Source organism: Helicoverpa armigera, chromosome 19 (assembly GCF_030705265.1).
Source record: "Helicoverpa armigera isolate CAAS_96S chromosome 19, ASM3070526v1, whole genome shotgun sequence".
Lineage (NCBI taxonomy): Eukaryota > Metazoa > Arthropoda > Insecta > Lepidoptera > Noctuidae > Helicoverpa > Helicoverpa armigera.
In genome coordinates, this window is record NC_087138.1 from 757,644 (window position 1) to 774,342 (window position 16,699).

Here is a 16,699-nt window from a genome sequence, read left to right on the forward strand (position 1 = left end):
CTTCAATGGGGTTGCGAAAATTGGTCCTCTGTTTTTCGATATATGGTCGACATATATTCAACAGTGCTTGAAATTTCTCATAATCCATTCTATGATAGTCATAAAATTTTTGCACGTCGTATTTTAAGTCATTAAATAAATTATTGAATTCACCCTTTGATTCCCTTTCTTTCCATAAATTATCAACCCAAAATCTTCTTCTATTCCTATTATTAGCCTGTGCACTTTCTTCTTCATCTGCAATAATCGATATCAACACTAAATCCCAATCTACCATTGTAAAACTGAGGCACACCAACACTCAATCAAACGCAACTGAAGACTGCAGGCAGCAGGAGTCGCTGAGGCGTGCTTTGTCACAAAGCACGGGGCATGCCGGGGCATGCCGTGGCAAAGTGCTGGAATGCCGCGGCACGCTGTGGCATGCCGTGGTAAAATGCTGGTATGCCGCGGTATCTAAGCAGCCGGTGTGCGCTGACTCACGGCAAAATCCCTTGCCATGACGTCCCGGTCTGCGTAGGCCCTAACGTGGCAAGTGTAAGCATGTTGCTGCTTTGATACATTACATCAACACAGAAAAGAGCTTATCAAAAACAAGCAGCGAACAGCAGTGGGGAAAACTCAGCACTCGACAATTTATCAAAAATAAATATACTAAAGGTAGATATTTCGAAGAAATGTTCCCGCCAGTTGCAAATCAAAACAATTAATTTAGAATCTGTCAAGCGAGTCTAGCCCACAACCCTTTTACTGATTTCTTATAATGGCAATACTATGATCTGTCAAACAGATTGTCACAAATTCTGTTGTAATAATCCGGTAATAATCCGGTTTTTGTTGAGGTGTTTAATGTTAAATGCCGAAACCTATTAAAAAGGATTTGAATTAAAAAAAAAAGAGATCTCTTCTTCTTGAAAAGAATGAACTAGCTGCATGGCGACATATGTAGGTATCTCAGAGCAATTGATGAAAAGTGGAAACAAGGAAAATTAATAGTTTACCTCGATGAAACCTATGTCCACCAAAATTATAAAGTTAAAAAATCATGGCAAGGGCCATGCCAACAAGCGGTGTAATTGATAAAATATTATCAGGCAAAAGACATATTGTTGTTCATGCTGGATCCGAAAAAGGTTTTGTCCCCAATGCTATATTAGTATTCAGTACTAAATCTTAAATGGCAGATTATCATGATGATATGAACAGAAATAATTTTATGATTACGTGAAAATTTAATACCTAATTTAAGTCAGCCCAGTGTGTGTGGACAACGCTAGCTACCATGTAACACAAATAAATAAGAAACCAATTATGAATGATTTAAAGGTTGACATTCAGAATTGGCTAACTGAAAATGGAATCCATTATGAAGAATTTTTCACAAGGGCTGAGCTTATGTGCCTTGTGAATGAAAATAAAACAACTCCAATATATGAAGCTGAAGAATGTTTGAAACAACATGGTCATGAAGTTTTGAAACTTCCACCATATCATTGTGACCTGAACGCTATTGAACTCATATGGAGCTTGGCTAAAAGAAAAATAGCCAGCAAAAATTTAGGGATTCCAGGTAATGAAAAGGAGAACCTTATTAAAGAATGTTTTAATAGTGTCACAGCCAATGATTGGAAAAAATGCACAGATCACACTATTAGTGTCGATAACAAATATAAAGTAAGAGAGGATATCCGAAACTGAGTTGGAACCTTTCATCATTTCTGTGCGTAATGATGATACTGACAGTGATTTCTCATATGAAGGCATTGAATTTCTTGATTCTGATTTTAGTTCTGATTGTGACAAATACTTACATTGAAAGGTTCTTTTTTTATTTATTTCAAATGTTTTTTTTTTTAATCAAAAATTCAAGTATCAATACGTTTTCAGCGTCCTATATCAGTGTTGACACCTGAAAGATATTTGAAATTGTCGCCTTTTTTCATGGGACTACTCGCTTGACAGACTCTACTTACTACGATTTTTTTTAACCTACCTTAAAACCTTAAGTAAAACATATTATTATTTATTATTCAACACAGATATTATAGATAGATGCTTTGTGTGTCAAAATATGTATTATTGTTTTGGGACTTGAGGGTGAAGAAAAGTTAAAAAATTGGGTATTAGATATGGCTAAATATGGATTTCCTATAAATAAAACAGAACTTCTTGAAAGTGTGTCGAAAATTAATCGTGAAACTGGGATGAAAAACCCATTTAAGGATACCAGGGGACACATGGTACCAGTAATTTTTAAGGCGTCATCGTGAGATAAGTGTAAGGGAGGCAGAAGAAAAGTGCAAGGGTATCTTAGGGAGTACATAAAATCAATAGATTTGAATTGAAATCATCAAATGATCTAAGAATTCAAAAACAAAACGCAAGACGGGAGGTGGAAATGGATGAAAATGATCTTTTCTTTTAGAGTATGAGTAAAGCGGTAAAAAGTCTTTCGATCCTTGAACAAACTAAAATCAAACTCGATTTATACTCTGCAGTATCTTAAGCACAAATTCGCAAATTAGAAAAACAACAGGCAAATACAGTTTTACAAACTCCAATCAACATAACATCCTACAAGATTATTCGACAACTTAAGCAATATCATTTATAATATTTACATAAATATATAAAAAAAACATCTGTACCGAGCCAACGCACAACACTATATAGCAGAAATTCATATTGTATGGCTATCAAAATTTATAATAAACTTCCAAACGACCTAAAAAATCTTAACATTGTGTCATTTAAAAGTAAATTATTTGAGTTTTTAATAAATAATTGTTATTATAGCACTAAAGATTTTCTAGATGATAAGAAAATTATTATAGATATAGAAAGGAGAAGAGCTGGATGCGAGTAGCCGAAAATCGATCTCAGTGGCGTGCACTTGGAGAGGCCTATGTCCAGCAGTGGACTGCGATAGGCTGATGACGATGATGAATGGAGAAGTCGTGGTGGCCTAGTGGGCAAAGAACCGACCTCTCGAGTATGAGGGCGCGGGTTCGATTCCAGGTCAGGCAAGTACCAATGCAACTTTTCTAATTTTGTATGTACTTTCTAAGTATATCTTAGACACCAATGACTGTTTCGGATGGCACGTTAAACTGTAGGTCCCGGCTGTCATTGAACATCCTTGGCAGTCGTTACGGGTAGTCAGAAGCCAGTAAGTCTGACACCAGTCTAACCAAGGGGTATCGGGTTGCCCGGGTAACTGGGTTGAGGAGGTCAGATAGGCAGTCGCTTCTTGTAAAGCACTGGTACTCAGCTGAATCCGGTTAGACTGGAAGCCGACCCCAACATAGTTTGGGAAAAGGCTCGGAGGATGATGATGATAGAATGTCGCCTAATTATAAGTAAATATTAAGCCAAATATTTTGTACACCAATTCGGTAGAATGTGTGAGATTCCATTCCTCAAGCACATATCCTGCTTTGAAAGATAAGGTTCGACCGACCTAATGATGAAGATAGTTAAATCAGTGCTGAAATTCCAAATCAGATCCCATGTTATACGGCATTGTTAAAACTCATATGATACATGGTCAATGTGGTGCATTTATTCCTATTTTTTAAGCCTACGCTCCAAAGTCACGTTTTAAAAACTGTAGAAACCTAGTAACATCGATCGTCAATAGAAAACGGATTATATGCATATTCACGGACTATATCATTTTTATTATCATAATCAACACAATGTGGAGGCAATATGGGCCCACCTCCATCCCGTTTTACAATGCATAAAGAATAATTATCGTTTTCTCCATTCACTTTTTCTCGGACGGCCCAACGACCCAATATAGACAAAAAAAAAACAGTTTATTTATTCAGTGGGAAAGTCTACGAATATGGGTTCAGCTACGGTACATGGTTGTTTTTTGAGACCTTTTTTAGGTTTTTTTTATTGGCCATGGAAAGGGTGCCGCTGATGGTATCGGAGGGGTCATAAATCGAACTCTTGATGCAAAATAGCACAAGGAATAGACATCCCAAATGCAGCAATAGCTTTTAATATTTTGAAATCGATAGACACAACCAAGCCTCTAAACACAAAGCTTAGTCTTTTGCCCAACACGATGAAAATTCACCAGCTAATTACTATGGAAAGGCTGAAACTGAAATACTGAATTCTCAGCTGTTTCTGTGGGGATCCTGGAGACAACTGTGAATGTCACTCACCTGCATCTCATAGCTTTCTGTGTACTACTAACACAAACGCAAAACAACCGAATAAACAAAGCAATAGCCGCGTACCTAGCGCACAGGCTCGCGCGGCAGCCTCGCGAGCCAAATGCCTCGGCTGGTGTGGACGTGCCTCGGCCTGCCTCGGGCGCGCGTTTGCTCGACCGAGCACGGCTCGGCCCCGAGCCATCTGTTGTCGGTAAACTTGACGCGCTCAAAGGTGCCTCAGTGAGCGCTGTGCGTTAGGTGGGGACGGATGTGTTTTGGCTCGCGCGCGAAGCTGCTTCAAGTTTTGTCTCTTGCCGTGTTTGTCTTCTGTTATTTTGATATCATGGGCAGTCAGGAGGAGTCCATTCGCTTAATACAACTGTACAGCACGTACAATGCGCTTTGGGACCCCAAACATCCAAAATATTTAAACAAAAATCAGCGGGAAGACAGTTGGCGGCAAATATCTGCTCAAATTAATATGCCTGTCAAGGAAGTGAAAAACAAAATGGTGTCCTTGTGTGGTTCTTATCGTCGAGAGAAAAGCAGGGAGAAAAAAAGTCGTATAACAGGTTCAGGTATGCATTTTTATACTTAAAAATATGAACTTACAAATTATTTGATAAAATAATTACTTGTTATATACTACTAGCTTTTGCCCGCGACTTCGTTCGCGTGGAATAGATACTGAATTGATTGAAATAAAATTTATTCCGGACATACAGCGCCATCTATTGGTCAAGAATCGGCACTCTTGACCAATAGATGGCGCTGTATGTCCGGAATAAATTTTATTTTATTTTTGTAATAAAAACTATCCTATGTCCTTTCTCAAGTTCCAAACTATGTCTGTACCAAATTTCACACAAATCGGTTCAGTAGTTTAGGCGTGAAGCAAAGACAGACAGACAGAGTTACTTTCGCATTTATAATATTAGTTTGGAAGTTTGGATTAAAATTTAAGGAAATGTATTTATACAATTAAAATATTTTAAATTTTGGAAATATAAATTTTATTTTTGTTCTGTTTCAGGCGCTGCAGATGTTTATAATTCAAAGTGGTTTGGATATCCTTATTTCCATTTTCTTAAGGATAAAAATTAAACTGGTGACACTCGGGAAACGATGCCGAATGTAAGAATTTTTAACTATGCATAATGATTTTGAAATGGTATAGAACCATTAGTTATAAAATGTTCTGCCAAGTGCAACCGTATTTCTTTTGCGTTATTAGAACTACGCCTTGGACACGCTGCAATTGGTGCGAATGTAACTTCATTTATTTCATTTCTCCATTGGTCAGGAATAGAATATGCGTCACAAATTTGGAACCCTCGTTATGGCAAATACATTGATTGTATTGAGAATGTTCAGAAGAGATTTACTCGTTTTCTGTGTTTTCGGCTGCGTATACCGTACCATTCTGATAATTACATAAATATTTGCAAGAAGTTTCACTTACAACCACTTATAAATCGTCGTCGATTAGCAGATTGCACTTTCCTACTAAAAATCATTTCTAATGAGATTGACTGTCCTGATCTCCTGCATAAACTATGCTTTAATGTTCCCCAGAGATTGGTTAGATTTAATCCGCCTATCTCCATTCCTTATTCCTCTTCTAACTATAGGCAAAACTCATACATGGTGCGAGCGAGTAAAGACTTTAATGTTCTTTGTAAGGACTTCTCATTTGACCCATTTACCACTAAAACTTATACTGCGCGCACTCAGCTGAATGCGGACTTTTTCAAGAGTGAAGCCAAGTGATATTTTGTTATAATCTTATTATTATTTTTTTTTTTACCGTGCTTGTTAGTGATCCTAAGTTGTCTGTTACTTTTTCAGTTTCTACCCGTGAGAATCTATAATTGGCTTACTATATCATATAGAATTGTTATCCCTTTGTTACAGCTGTTGATTCTCCTTCTAGTAAATAAATAAATAAATCATTGCGCCATCAAGTTCTCTGTCAAACAATTCCGGTGAAATAAGATTAGTTGAGGTATTTTTTCGGATGTAGTTGTACAAATATACAGCTGCTAAGACTACCTTTGTTGCTTTATTTGGCTCTAGTAAGATAGGTTTTCTAAAAACGCGAAATATGGCACTTAATATTCCAAATGCATTCTCAACGACACGCCGAGCTCGGCTAAGGCGATAATTAAATATTCTTTCTTTAGAACCATTTTCTGGGTTGCCCTCAAATGGTTTCATGGTATATTCGTTGAGTGCAAAGGCTTTATCAGATAAAATAAAATAAGGAACTTTTGTTACATATGGTATTTCCAATATCTTCTCTTTAGGCACGTTCAATTCTTTCTTTTCTAGCTTTTTATACAACGTTGTGTTTTTAAAAACACCACCATCAGAGATTCGCCCTTTGCTACCAACAGTTACATACAAAAAATTGTAGCTAGCATCAACTAATCCAAAAAGCACGATGCTTGGAAATTGTTTGTAATTATCATAATCAGTGCCACTGTTAATCGGTGCCTGCAACATAACATGTTTTCCATCCATCGCTCCAATAGCGTGGGGAAAATTCCATTTATTTTCAAATTCATTTGATATAGCAAGCCACTCTTCTTCTGTAGATGGGATCTGTAAAAAAATTATAGAGTACTCAGCATGACAGGACCCTCCGCTGTTTGAAAGTATTCAGACTAAACGTATTTGGCCCCTATGAGTGGTTGTATTGGGTACTATACACCACTCCATATTTGGCCTCTTTTAGTGGTAGTCCGAAGACGTTCAAGCAATGGAGAATCCTTCTAGAAAAATATTTAAGATATCGCTACTAAGGTACTTGAAAGTATTAAATACTACGGACGTTAAACTTTAGCTTCCAATCGGATTAAACGTAGGGTCCTGCCAAATTATATACACATTCACACTGCACCACAAATTGATCTATTAATTAAAATTATGTTTTCAGGAGGCAATACCGGAATCTTCACAAACTTCTGACGTAGAGAGACACACAGAGACTGAAAACGCTCCGACCAAGTCGCAATTGCCGGAGGCTAGCATCGAGGAAGCGCCACCACCACAACTACAAGACCTAGCCTCGGAAGCTAGCATGCCTTCACCATCAGAACCTGCTCGTAAAAAAAAACTACATAATCCAAAGAAAACGCAGCCACAGGAAGATTCGGCAGATATCATGCTCGCAGAAGCCCTTGAATGCTTGCAAAAGTCTTCGATCGACATCACCGATCCATACTCTTCATTTGGAAGACACATAGCCAACGAGCTAAGAAAATATGATCCGGACACATTAGCGTATGTTAAGAACGCTATCAATAATATAATTTTTGAAGCCGATATAGGGAAATACGCGCAACAACAAATTAATACAGGATACTATACACAGCAGTACAGTAATTCCTCTACAATGGACTCATCTGGCACTTCATCATCAGCATCACATACCGCTACGTCTTCTCATGCCATTACACCATCACCAGATGCCAATGTTGGATTCGAAACTATCACTGAATTGTAATTAAAATAAACAATTGAATTTTAAATTTGTCAAATTATTTTTATTTACCTTTACATAATCACTTAAGGCTTCAATAATAGCGTCACAAACTTCTGGAACTATTCTTGAGATACTCTGCTTCGATACTCGAAATAAATATTGCAAGCTGCTATAAGAATCTCCGGTTGCTAAAAATCTTAAAGTTATTAAAACTCGTTCCTTGTGATTGCTTCTCTGTATTTTGTATCGCACTTTTTGATTTTATCAGACAACAATGAGCACAAATTTTCGAACTCTCGTACGGACATTCGTGTAAAATTATGTACAGTCTGATCATATACTAAATCTCCAAGTAATCTATTTCCATATTGGTGGCGACGCTCATAAATTTTTCTAATCCAGAAGCGTCTAGGTTTTTTCTTGATACGTGACTGTTTTCGTTTCTTTAAACAATAAGCAGCTAGGAAAATAGCTGCAGCTGAAAATACACGACTGTCCATTACAAATACTCTCGGACTTATGATGGCTCAGCCTGCCTCGCGAGGCGGCCTCGTGTAAATTGAACAAAACTACTGAGGCTGCCGAGGGAGCCATCGCTCGCGATCCGGACACCGAGGCTGCCGCGCGAGCCTGTGCGCTAGGTGGGTACGCGGCTAATAGTGAACAAGAAAAAGAAGTGAAAAAAAAATAGCAAGAAAACTAGCCGAAGGATAGATCCTTCATTCGTAAGATTCGAAGGATAGATATTCCATTCGTCTTCTTCGGTTGATGAGCTCTAGCTCAAGCGAAGAAGACGAATGTGATGGTAACATTGAGTATGCGGAAAGCGAATTTTAAGTAAAAAAGCGAAGATTAAGTAATAGTATTATATTTATGTACCATCTACCAATGAAATGTTATGATAACCAATTCTTAAAAACAGCTTTTGTTAATCTGCTCCCAGCTTGAAATACTATATCTCAAGCGGATTATTTTTTTTTTGATCTGTGTCAACCCTGTTGACAAGACGTCAACAAAACTTCTCCCAATTAATTAATTTAATTTAAATATAATTTTAGTGTTATTTTATAAATTACAATTGTTAACGCACACGTTCAACACGCACAACTCAATGCACACATGCATCATAAGCAGAGGGGAGCGGGCGGCGTGGCAGCGACGCGACGGCTCGGGCGCCCTCCAACACACCTTACGACAACCCGACCACGAACGGACGCGATTGCTAAATATATAATTTTGATCTAATGACCTACTTCAGTAAACTTATTTAAACCACGAAATACAGTCCACACTTTTATTTCATCTGGGCCTATCTAATAATATTAATTCGCAATAATAATAAACTCTTATTACTGTGACGGTAAATTTCATAATGCTTGTAGCACACCTCCGCTGCGAAACCCTAAGGCCCGGTTCCCACTACGCCGGACCGGCAGATCTGCCGCGCCGGTAAATCTGCCGGAAGGGCTAGTGGCTGTACAATTTATATGAAGCTATTCACATTATCCCGGGTCCGGCATTTTTGCCGAGCCCGGCATTTTTACCGAGCGTTTTGTCACTACGAATTGCCGGCAGAACGACCGGGCCCGGAGTAATGTGAACGAGTTTGTGCCGGTATCTGTCCCCCGCTCGCCCCGCTCGTGCTCCCCTCGCCCCGCCCGTGTTCCACTCACGTCATTCGGCTCGCATTTTCTGGTAAAAGTAGACGTTTAGCATGGATATTCAAGCAGAAACTTTAATTACGCTTGTCCAAGAGAGACCTGTTCTGTGGGATAAGACCGAAGACGTCTATAAAGACAAAAACTTAAAGTTAGCAGCATGGCGTGAAGTATGTTTAATACTGAAACCAAACTTCGATGAACTGGATGAAAAAGAAAGAAAACAGTACGGTGAGTTTTTAATGTTTTATTGATAAAATGTAAATGCATTGATAAATTTTATTTTATAGCTGCTGCCTGCCACGGAACGGAACCAATATCCGAAACAAAATATTAGTAAATGATGTCCGTATAGCGTTGGCATTAGGGCCACCTCGACTTGACACATTCCGATTCATGGGTGTCGTTTCTTGTTCTTGTCTATGTTCTATATTTTGGTAACTTTCAAAATTTATACCATCTTTTTCTCTTACAAAATTATGTAAGACTGTACAAGCTTTAATTACTTGAATTGCTGTGTCTACGTTCAGATCTATAGCTCGATGGATTATTCGCCACTTATTTGCCAGAATACCAAAAGCGCACTCAACATACCTTCTTGCTCGACTTAGTCTATAGTTAAAAATCTTTTTATCAGTATTCAAATGTGTACCTCCATATGGACGTAGGAGATTAGGTGTTAAAGCAAAGCCTTCATCGCCAATAAGTATAAACGGTAATTCTTCGTGCAAGTTTTCATGAAGCGGTCTAGGCTTTGGTACATTTAAAGTACCATCATTGATCTTTTGCCAAAATGTACTATCCTTTAATATAGTAGAATCGCATTCCTTGCCATATGAGCCCACACTAATAAAAATAAATCGGTACTCTGAATCGACAACTGCCATTAATACAAAGAATAATACTCCTTGTAATTAAAGAACATAGAACCACTCTTGGCTGGTTTCAAAATTCTGATATGTTTGCCATCTACTGCTCCAAGACAGTGAGGAAAGTTGGCTTTTCTTTCGAATCCTGAAACGATGTCCTCCCATTCTCTCTCAGTATCAGGCAGCTTAAGGAAATCTGTCTTTAGGTTTTCCCAAATGACGTGGGTCATTTCTTTTATTAGTTTACTTATTGTCGAAACGCCTACTCTGTATGAGTAATGTATTTCTTTGAATGAACATCCTGAAGCTAAATATCTGAAAAAAAAAGTATTTTTTGTTAATACATTATTACTTTATACGTCACCAAGAAACAAATTGTATTGTTTTATGATATTTTTATTGATTTCAGGAAAACAGGTTTCAACTAAATGGAATAATATACGAGATTCGTGGCTTAAGACAGTAAAGAAACAAAAAGATGAGTCTAAATCTGGATCTTCGGCCAAAAAGACACGAAATTATTTATATCACGAGCAATTAATGTTTTTGAAAAAAGTCTCCGAACCTCGACCACCACATGAGTCAGTTTCAAAAAAAGCAAGAACCGAGACTGAAGTAGGCATGGAATCAGATTTTCGTTCACCTTTAATTAAAGATAAAAGAAAAATTGATAATAAAGAGGTAAATGACAGGATGGTAAAGTTTTGGACTCCAGAATAAACCCAGAAAAGGAAAACCATCATCTGTCTTTCTTCAAAGGCATTATACCAATCTTGAACACTTTAACTATCGAAGAGACTTTAGAATTTCAAGCTAGCGTCATGACAATGTTGCAAAAAATTAAAAGTAGGAATAATGAGAGACCAAATTACGGACATTGGCGTGATTCATATAATCAGATGACCGGACCAGATCAGTATTCTGGATACTACACACATAATAGCGTCAATCAACAGGCAACACCTACGCAAGATCAACACCACCCTGGATACTCTACGCAATATAATAGTAGCAATCAACAGGCAACAACATCTATACCATCAACTTCATCTCAGTCATCGAATCCGATTCCAGCTTCGCCATCAGCATCTAGTAATCATTCCATACATTCCCAAGACTCAGATTACTTAGATTTTGAAGGGTTTTAAGTTTGAGTACAAATAAATACATAAATAAGTTATTTGCATTTTTAATTCATAATGATTATCAAATACATACACCCTCCCACACACACACATTATATATATTCACATTCATCAAACAAACATACATAGCAAACATTCATTCATTAATTCAGTCTTAAGTAGGTACCTACGTCAAAACTATTATTACGCAATCTAGTGCATAAAATAATCTTACCTTAGACATATGGCTAATCTTTGTTCTGGGCAAATACATTCTCTGAAACTTGTATCTCGTACTCTTATGTCTAGTCGTCCCAGTAAATCGTCAAAAGTGGTTGCTGTCATTCGAAAATAATTGAAGAACTTTGATTCGTCTCTTCTAAGTTCACCCATTAATGTTTCAAATGTTCCAAGTGAAAATCTTTCCCGTAAAATAGGGTGTACCCAATGTTTTCTTTTATTTTGCCTTCTATTAAGATACCACCACAACACAACAATTTCGTCGTCCATTGTGCGCGCAGGTCCAAATTCAACTGAGGTAAGTACTTGACTGTCTGAATTTCTTCCGGGATCCGATGTAATGTGAACACTCTGTCCGGTGTCCGGTTTCCGGTTTCCGGCAGGTCTGCCGGTCCGGCGTAGTGGGAACAGGGCCAAAGGGCGAAACCGCCATAGTTTCGCTGTGAGTTGTGAGTTGTTGGGCGGCGAAACAATAGCGAAATTCCCTGCTCTAACTTACAAAACTGACTATGACGTTGTCTCTTTCTAACATGATTTCGCTCATTTGCTTAATGCCTTTAGCACACTGACGCCGCGAACCGCGATAGCGAAACTGCGGTAAGTCTGTCCCACACTTCGAAACGTATCGCGTTATGTTACATCTCGCTCTATCGCCTATGACTTCCTATAATTGCATCTTAGTTTGTGTGGTATACAACGATACCACACAAACTAAGATCGCGATACTTGTTTCACACGGACGCCGCTGTACCGCCATTTTAGTTTCGCCGCTGGGAGAGAAACGACGCGATTTGTCTTTTTCGACAGAATATCGCGACGATACAAGATGACGGAGGTAGAAACTGAAAGAATTATTAATGAAATTCGAGGTTATCCCGAATTATACCTTATGGGACATCCTGATTACAAGAATTCGTATAAAAAAGAAGTGGCGTGGCGAAAAATCGAGGGAAGTACCGGCTTGGATGGTGAGTTGAATTTAACCTAAAGTGCCCGGTAAACGATCAAACGTGTTTGTCAAATTTTACGTGTTTATCAATTTTTTTGAGAGTGTGCGGCTGTGTTTGAAGTGTTTGTCAAACAATCTACGTTGATCTACGTGTTTGAAGCGTTTAATGAAAATCATTTTGTTCCTTGGTTTGATCGTGTACGCGGTTGTTTGAAGAAAACGTAAAGTTTGACAAACAAGTTTGAACGTTTACCTGGCCCTTAACTGCGGTTTAATACAAATTAATGCAAAGTTACGCGTTCAAGAAAGAAAAAAAATTAAATAAATGGTTATTAAGATGTAGGGGCAGATAGGATGTTTTCATCCCTACCGACCCCATACAACTTTCGGTAGGGTGGATGAGCATGAAATTAGGTATTTTGAATTCTGACGGACTCCTCATAAGGACTCCTTACTGGGTCAGAGCCATGGGGTCCGTTTGGAATAATCTTAAAGGATGTTTTAAAAAATGTAGATGTGTACAATGCATTCCATTTAATTACAGAAACTAGCTTTTAAAATAATTCACAAAATTTTGTCTAACATCAAACGCTTCATTATTTGCCCTATGTCTGTTTGGTTGTATGGATACAAATGCTCCCAAAGGATTAGTAGAATTTTGGTTTTCATACACATAGGCACTTTCCATATCTTGTAAATAATTGTGTAGACATGCTGCTGCTTTGACGACTTTTACGGTATTGTTTATATCAGTTTCAAAGGGTCTCAAAAATATACGAAACTTCTGGGCCAATATTCCGAATGCACATTCCACGACAACTCTAGCTCTACTTAATGCACGATTAAATTTTTTTTTATCAGGATCATTCATTATTGATTCTCTAGTAAACGGTCTCATTAGAAAAGTTTCCAATCTAAAACCTCCATCGCCGATGAACACGTGTGGTGTAGGGTTTTCACAACCTGGTAAAGGTTTAGATGCAGGCAATTCCATTTTCCTTCCTTTTACAAGTTTGTAGAGTGTTGAATTTTCAAAAATTGTACTATCTGAATCCTTGCCATATGATCCAACATCTATATAGAGGTAAATGAACTTATAATGTGCATCAACTAGCGCCAGAAGAACGATAGAAAATTTATTTTTGTAGCAATAAAACATCGATCCACTGTTAGGTGGAGACTTGATAGTTATATGTTTTCCATCAATACTCCCAAGGCAGTTTGGAAAGCCCCATATTGTATAAAATCCTTCTGATATTTGCTCCCATGTCTGTAGAGTTGGTACTGGAATGTATAGTGGCTGCAATACTTTCCAAATAGCTTCACAAACTTCAGAAACTATACTTGAAACGGTGCTTATACCCATTCGGTATGAAGATGAAATAGTAGTAAAAGTATCGCCCGTAGCCAAAAATCTGAAAAATGAAATACAGAATGTATTACGCTGTGTGAGATTTGTTAAATCTGCATAATCTACATGTGTCTCCTAATTTTGTTTCAGTGAAATCACTAAAAGCAAAATGGAAAAATCTGCGTGATACTTACAAGAAGTACAAACAGTCTCAACTAACATTTAGTGGGCAAGCTGCAAAGAAATATGCTAATTGGGTGTGGGCTGAACACATGAGTTATGTGGATTCTACAACAAATTTACGATCTACTGAGAGCACTTTAAATACTAGCCCTCCAAAACTGCAAGCAGCGGAAAATAATAAGATTGAAAATTTACTTCAAAATCCAACGGATATAGAAGAACGAGTAGAACCTATAATCGGAAATGAGACACAACAAGAAGCACAGGATGATGGGTCAGTAAGCAATATTTCAGAGACAGGAAGCGATCTATATCGAAGAAGAAGACGCCGAAACTTAGATCCATCCGATAAAATTATTAATTATTTAGAAAAGAGGAAGATTGCAAAATCATCTACTCCAAATACAGGTCAAAATCTAGTTAATGTATTGTGTGACAGGCTTGATATGACATTTTTAGGTTTTGCTGACAGTGTCAAGAAACTTTCTTTGAACAACCAAGCCATTATTAAATTACAAATCATGAAATTAATAACCGAGTATGAATTAAAAGAAATAACAAGTGACAATAGACCAAACTCTAGCAACAGTACCTATGTTTCGACTCCAGAAAGTATTACTCTCGATGATCTTAGCAATCACAGCAATCGTAACGTCCGTCAACCATCCACATCAGGCGTCAACTATCATAATACACTTTCAAACACGCAAAGCCAAACAGAAAATCGTGACCTCAATCAGCCGTCCACATCAGGTGGACCCATAATAATATACGAACACCTAATATCATCATTTTACAATCATCTGAAATCAGTGATCAACACACATCACAAATCATAACTGATGAAAAAAGTACTCAAAAGTACATCATGATTCAACCATCAGACCAAAGAAATGATAATAAGGAAAATAATTACTTGAGTGCTCAAAGTTGTTTTGCTAATTGGAACGAGTAATGAAACATGTGTGCGAATTATCTACTACATACTAATCTAAATTGTATTTTTTTAATAAATAAATAAACTTACCTTAAACATATTGCCAATCTTTCCTTTGAGGATATACTTTCCCTGAAGTTTGTATTTTTCTTCTGGATATATGGCTGAAGTTGGTTGTGCAAGTAATCAAAAGTTTCAGGCGACATTCTAAAATAAGTGAAAAAACGATCACTATGCTGCTGTAGTTCTTTGCATAATTTATTTTCTCCAAGCTTCTTTCTTTTTTGATTAATTTCATGAACCCATATTCTTCGTCTTTTTCTTAATGTCGATACAAGAAGTAATAGTTCTTCTTCTTCAGATTCAGAAAGAAACCAGTCTGACTCAAACGACATGTTGCACTAAAATGAATAGGAAAATGCGATACTGAAATGCGGTGTGAAAACGACCGCTTAAATTTCGCTTGTTTACCGCTTTTTCCTGTTCGCTATCGCGGTTTGCGGCGTCAGTGTGCTAACGCCGTAAGCGCCGTCTACATCTCCGCCCTGGCGGACAACGGGCGGACAACGGGCGGAGATGTAGACGGCGCTTAAGCAAATGAGCGAAATTATGTTAGAAAGAGACAACGTCATAGTCAGTTTTGTACGTTAGAGCAGGGAATTTCGGTATTGTTTCGCCGCCCAACAACTCACAACTCACAGCGAAACTATGGCGGTTTCGCCCTTTGGGTTTCGCAGCGGAGGTGTGCTACAGGCATAATATACTCAATGTTTCTACTGTGTAATTATAACCAAATCTCGACCTGTCAAAGTTCAAAACTTAGTATAACGATGTTTAATGCCTGTAGCACACCTCCGCTGCGAAACCCAAAGGGCGAAACCGCCATAGTTTCGCTGTGAGTTGTGAGTTGTTGGGCGGCGAAACAATAGCGAAATTCCCTGCTCTAACGTACAAAACTGACTATGACGTTGTCTCTTTCTAACATGATTTCGCTCATTTGCTTAGGCGCCGTCTACATCTCCGCCATGGCGGACAACGAGCGGAGATGTATACGGCGCCTAAGCAAATGAGCTACAGGCATCAAAGTTCTGAAATAAAGTGCATTGTCATCGCGAAATCCTGTAAGTACTATTGTAGCACCACCGAACGCACGCCGCGCGCGCGTGCGCGCTCACACTGTGTTGGGACGGGACACAGACACACACTAGCTCGCCGCGTCGCCTTTATAAGCGGCCAACAAGCCATCGATCGGCAAAAGTCCGGTTAAGCAGTACACGGCCTCCTAGGCTGAACTGCGAGATGCCATACCAAAAAAAAATCAATCGGCAGTCTCTGCGCTAGCGAATCTTTGTCTCCCCGTTCTCCAGTATCAATAGTTTGGAAAAGAATTAAAGCATACCGCAGAGTTTTAGACGACCATTCATCGGACATTTCTTCCAATGACCCCAGCTGCTGGCTAGAAGACTTCATGAGTAAACTAACCCCTCCCTCTGTCTCTAGTTTCGAATGCTTTTCCTTGTCAGACTCTCCTGGACCTCTTCTGATAAATTCGATGAACCTTATTCTCTCTCTGAATTATCTTGTGCATTGGACTATCTACGGGATTCCGCCCCGGGTGTAGATGGTATTCTATATTCTTTCATTTGTAAATCCTCTCCTTTTTGTAAACAAATTCTGCTCAACCTTTTCAACTCTTTCTTCCTCTCTGGCGTAGTCCCCGAGTCTTGGA

The 16,699-nt window shown here is 38.3% G+C and overlaps 3 protein-coding genes and 1 long non-coding RNA gene across 4 annotated transcripts; 2 read left to right on the forward strand and 2 right to left on the reverse strand.

Moving 5' to 3' along the window:
- Positions 1-772: 772 nt before the first annotated feature.
- LOC135118210 (uncharacterized) lies at positions 773-2,844 on the reverse strand. The gene is made up of 2 exons (XR_010277428.1): positions 1,742-2,844; positions 773-1,706 (listed from the first exon to the last, which is right to left on the reverse strand). It is a non-coding gene; the product is annotated as an uncharacterized LOC135118210 (long non-coding RNA).
- Positions 2,845-4,712: 1,868 nt separating this feature from the next.
- Positions 4,713-7,705, forward strand: LOC126053993 (uncharacterized). Its single transcript, XM_049837499.2, has 3 exons — positions 4,713-4,750; positions 5,206-5,306; positions 7,111-7,705. Exons 2-3 carry the CDS (start codon positions 5,298-5,300, stop codon positions 7,678-7,680), a joined length of 579 nt encoding a protein of 192 aa, XP_049693456.2. The 5' UTR covers positions 4,713-4,750; positions 5,206-5,297; the 3' UTR covers positions 7,681-7,705.
- Positions 7,706-12,376: 4,671 nt separating this feature from the next.
- On the forward strand, positions 12,377-15,495 carry LOC126053984 (uncharacterized). The gene is made up of 2 exons (XM_064039503.1): positions 12,377-12,518; positions 14,001-15,495. The coding sequence occupies exons 1-2, from the start codon at positions 12,377-12,379 to the stop codon at positions 14,870-14,872; spliced, it is 1,014 nt and encodes a 337-aa protein (XP_063895573.1). The 3' UTR covers positions 14,873-15,495.
- LOC135118209 (uncharacterized) lies at positions 13,019-15,365 on the reverse strand. Its single transcript, XM_064039500.1, has 2 exons — positions 15,061-15,365; positions 13,019-13,914 (listed from the first exon to the last, which is right to left on the reverse strand). The coding sequence occupies exons 1-2, from the start codon at positions 15,363-15,365 to the stop codon at positions 13,047-13,049; spliced, it is 1,173 nt and encodes a 390-aa protein (XP_063895570.1). The 3' UTR covers positions 13,019-13,046.
- Positions 15,496-16,699: the final 1,204 nt, after the last annotated feature.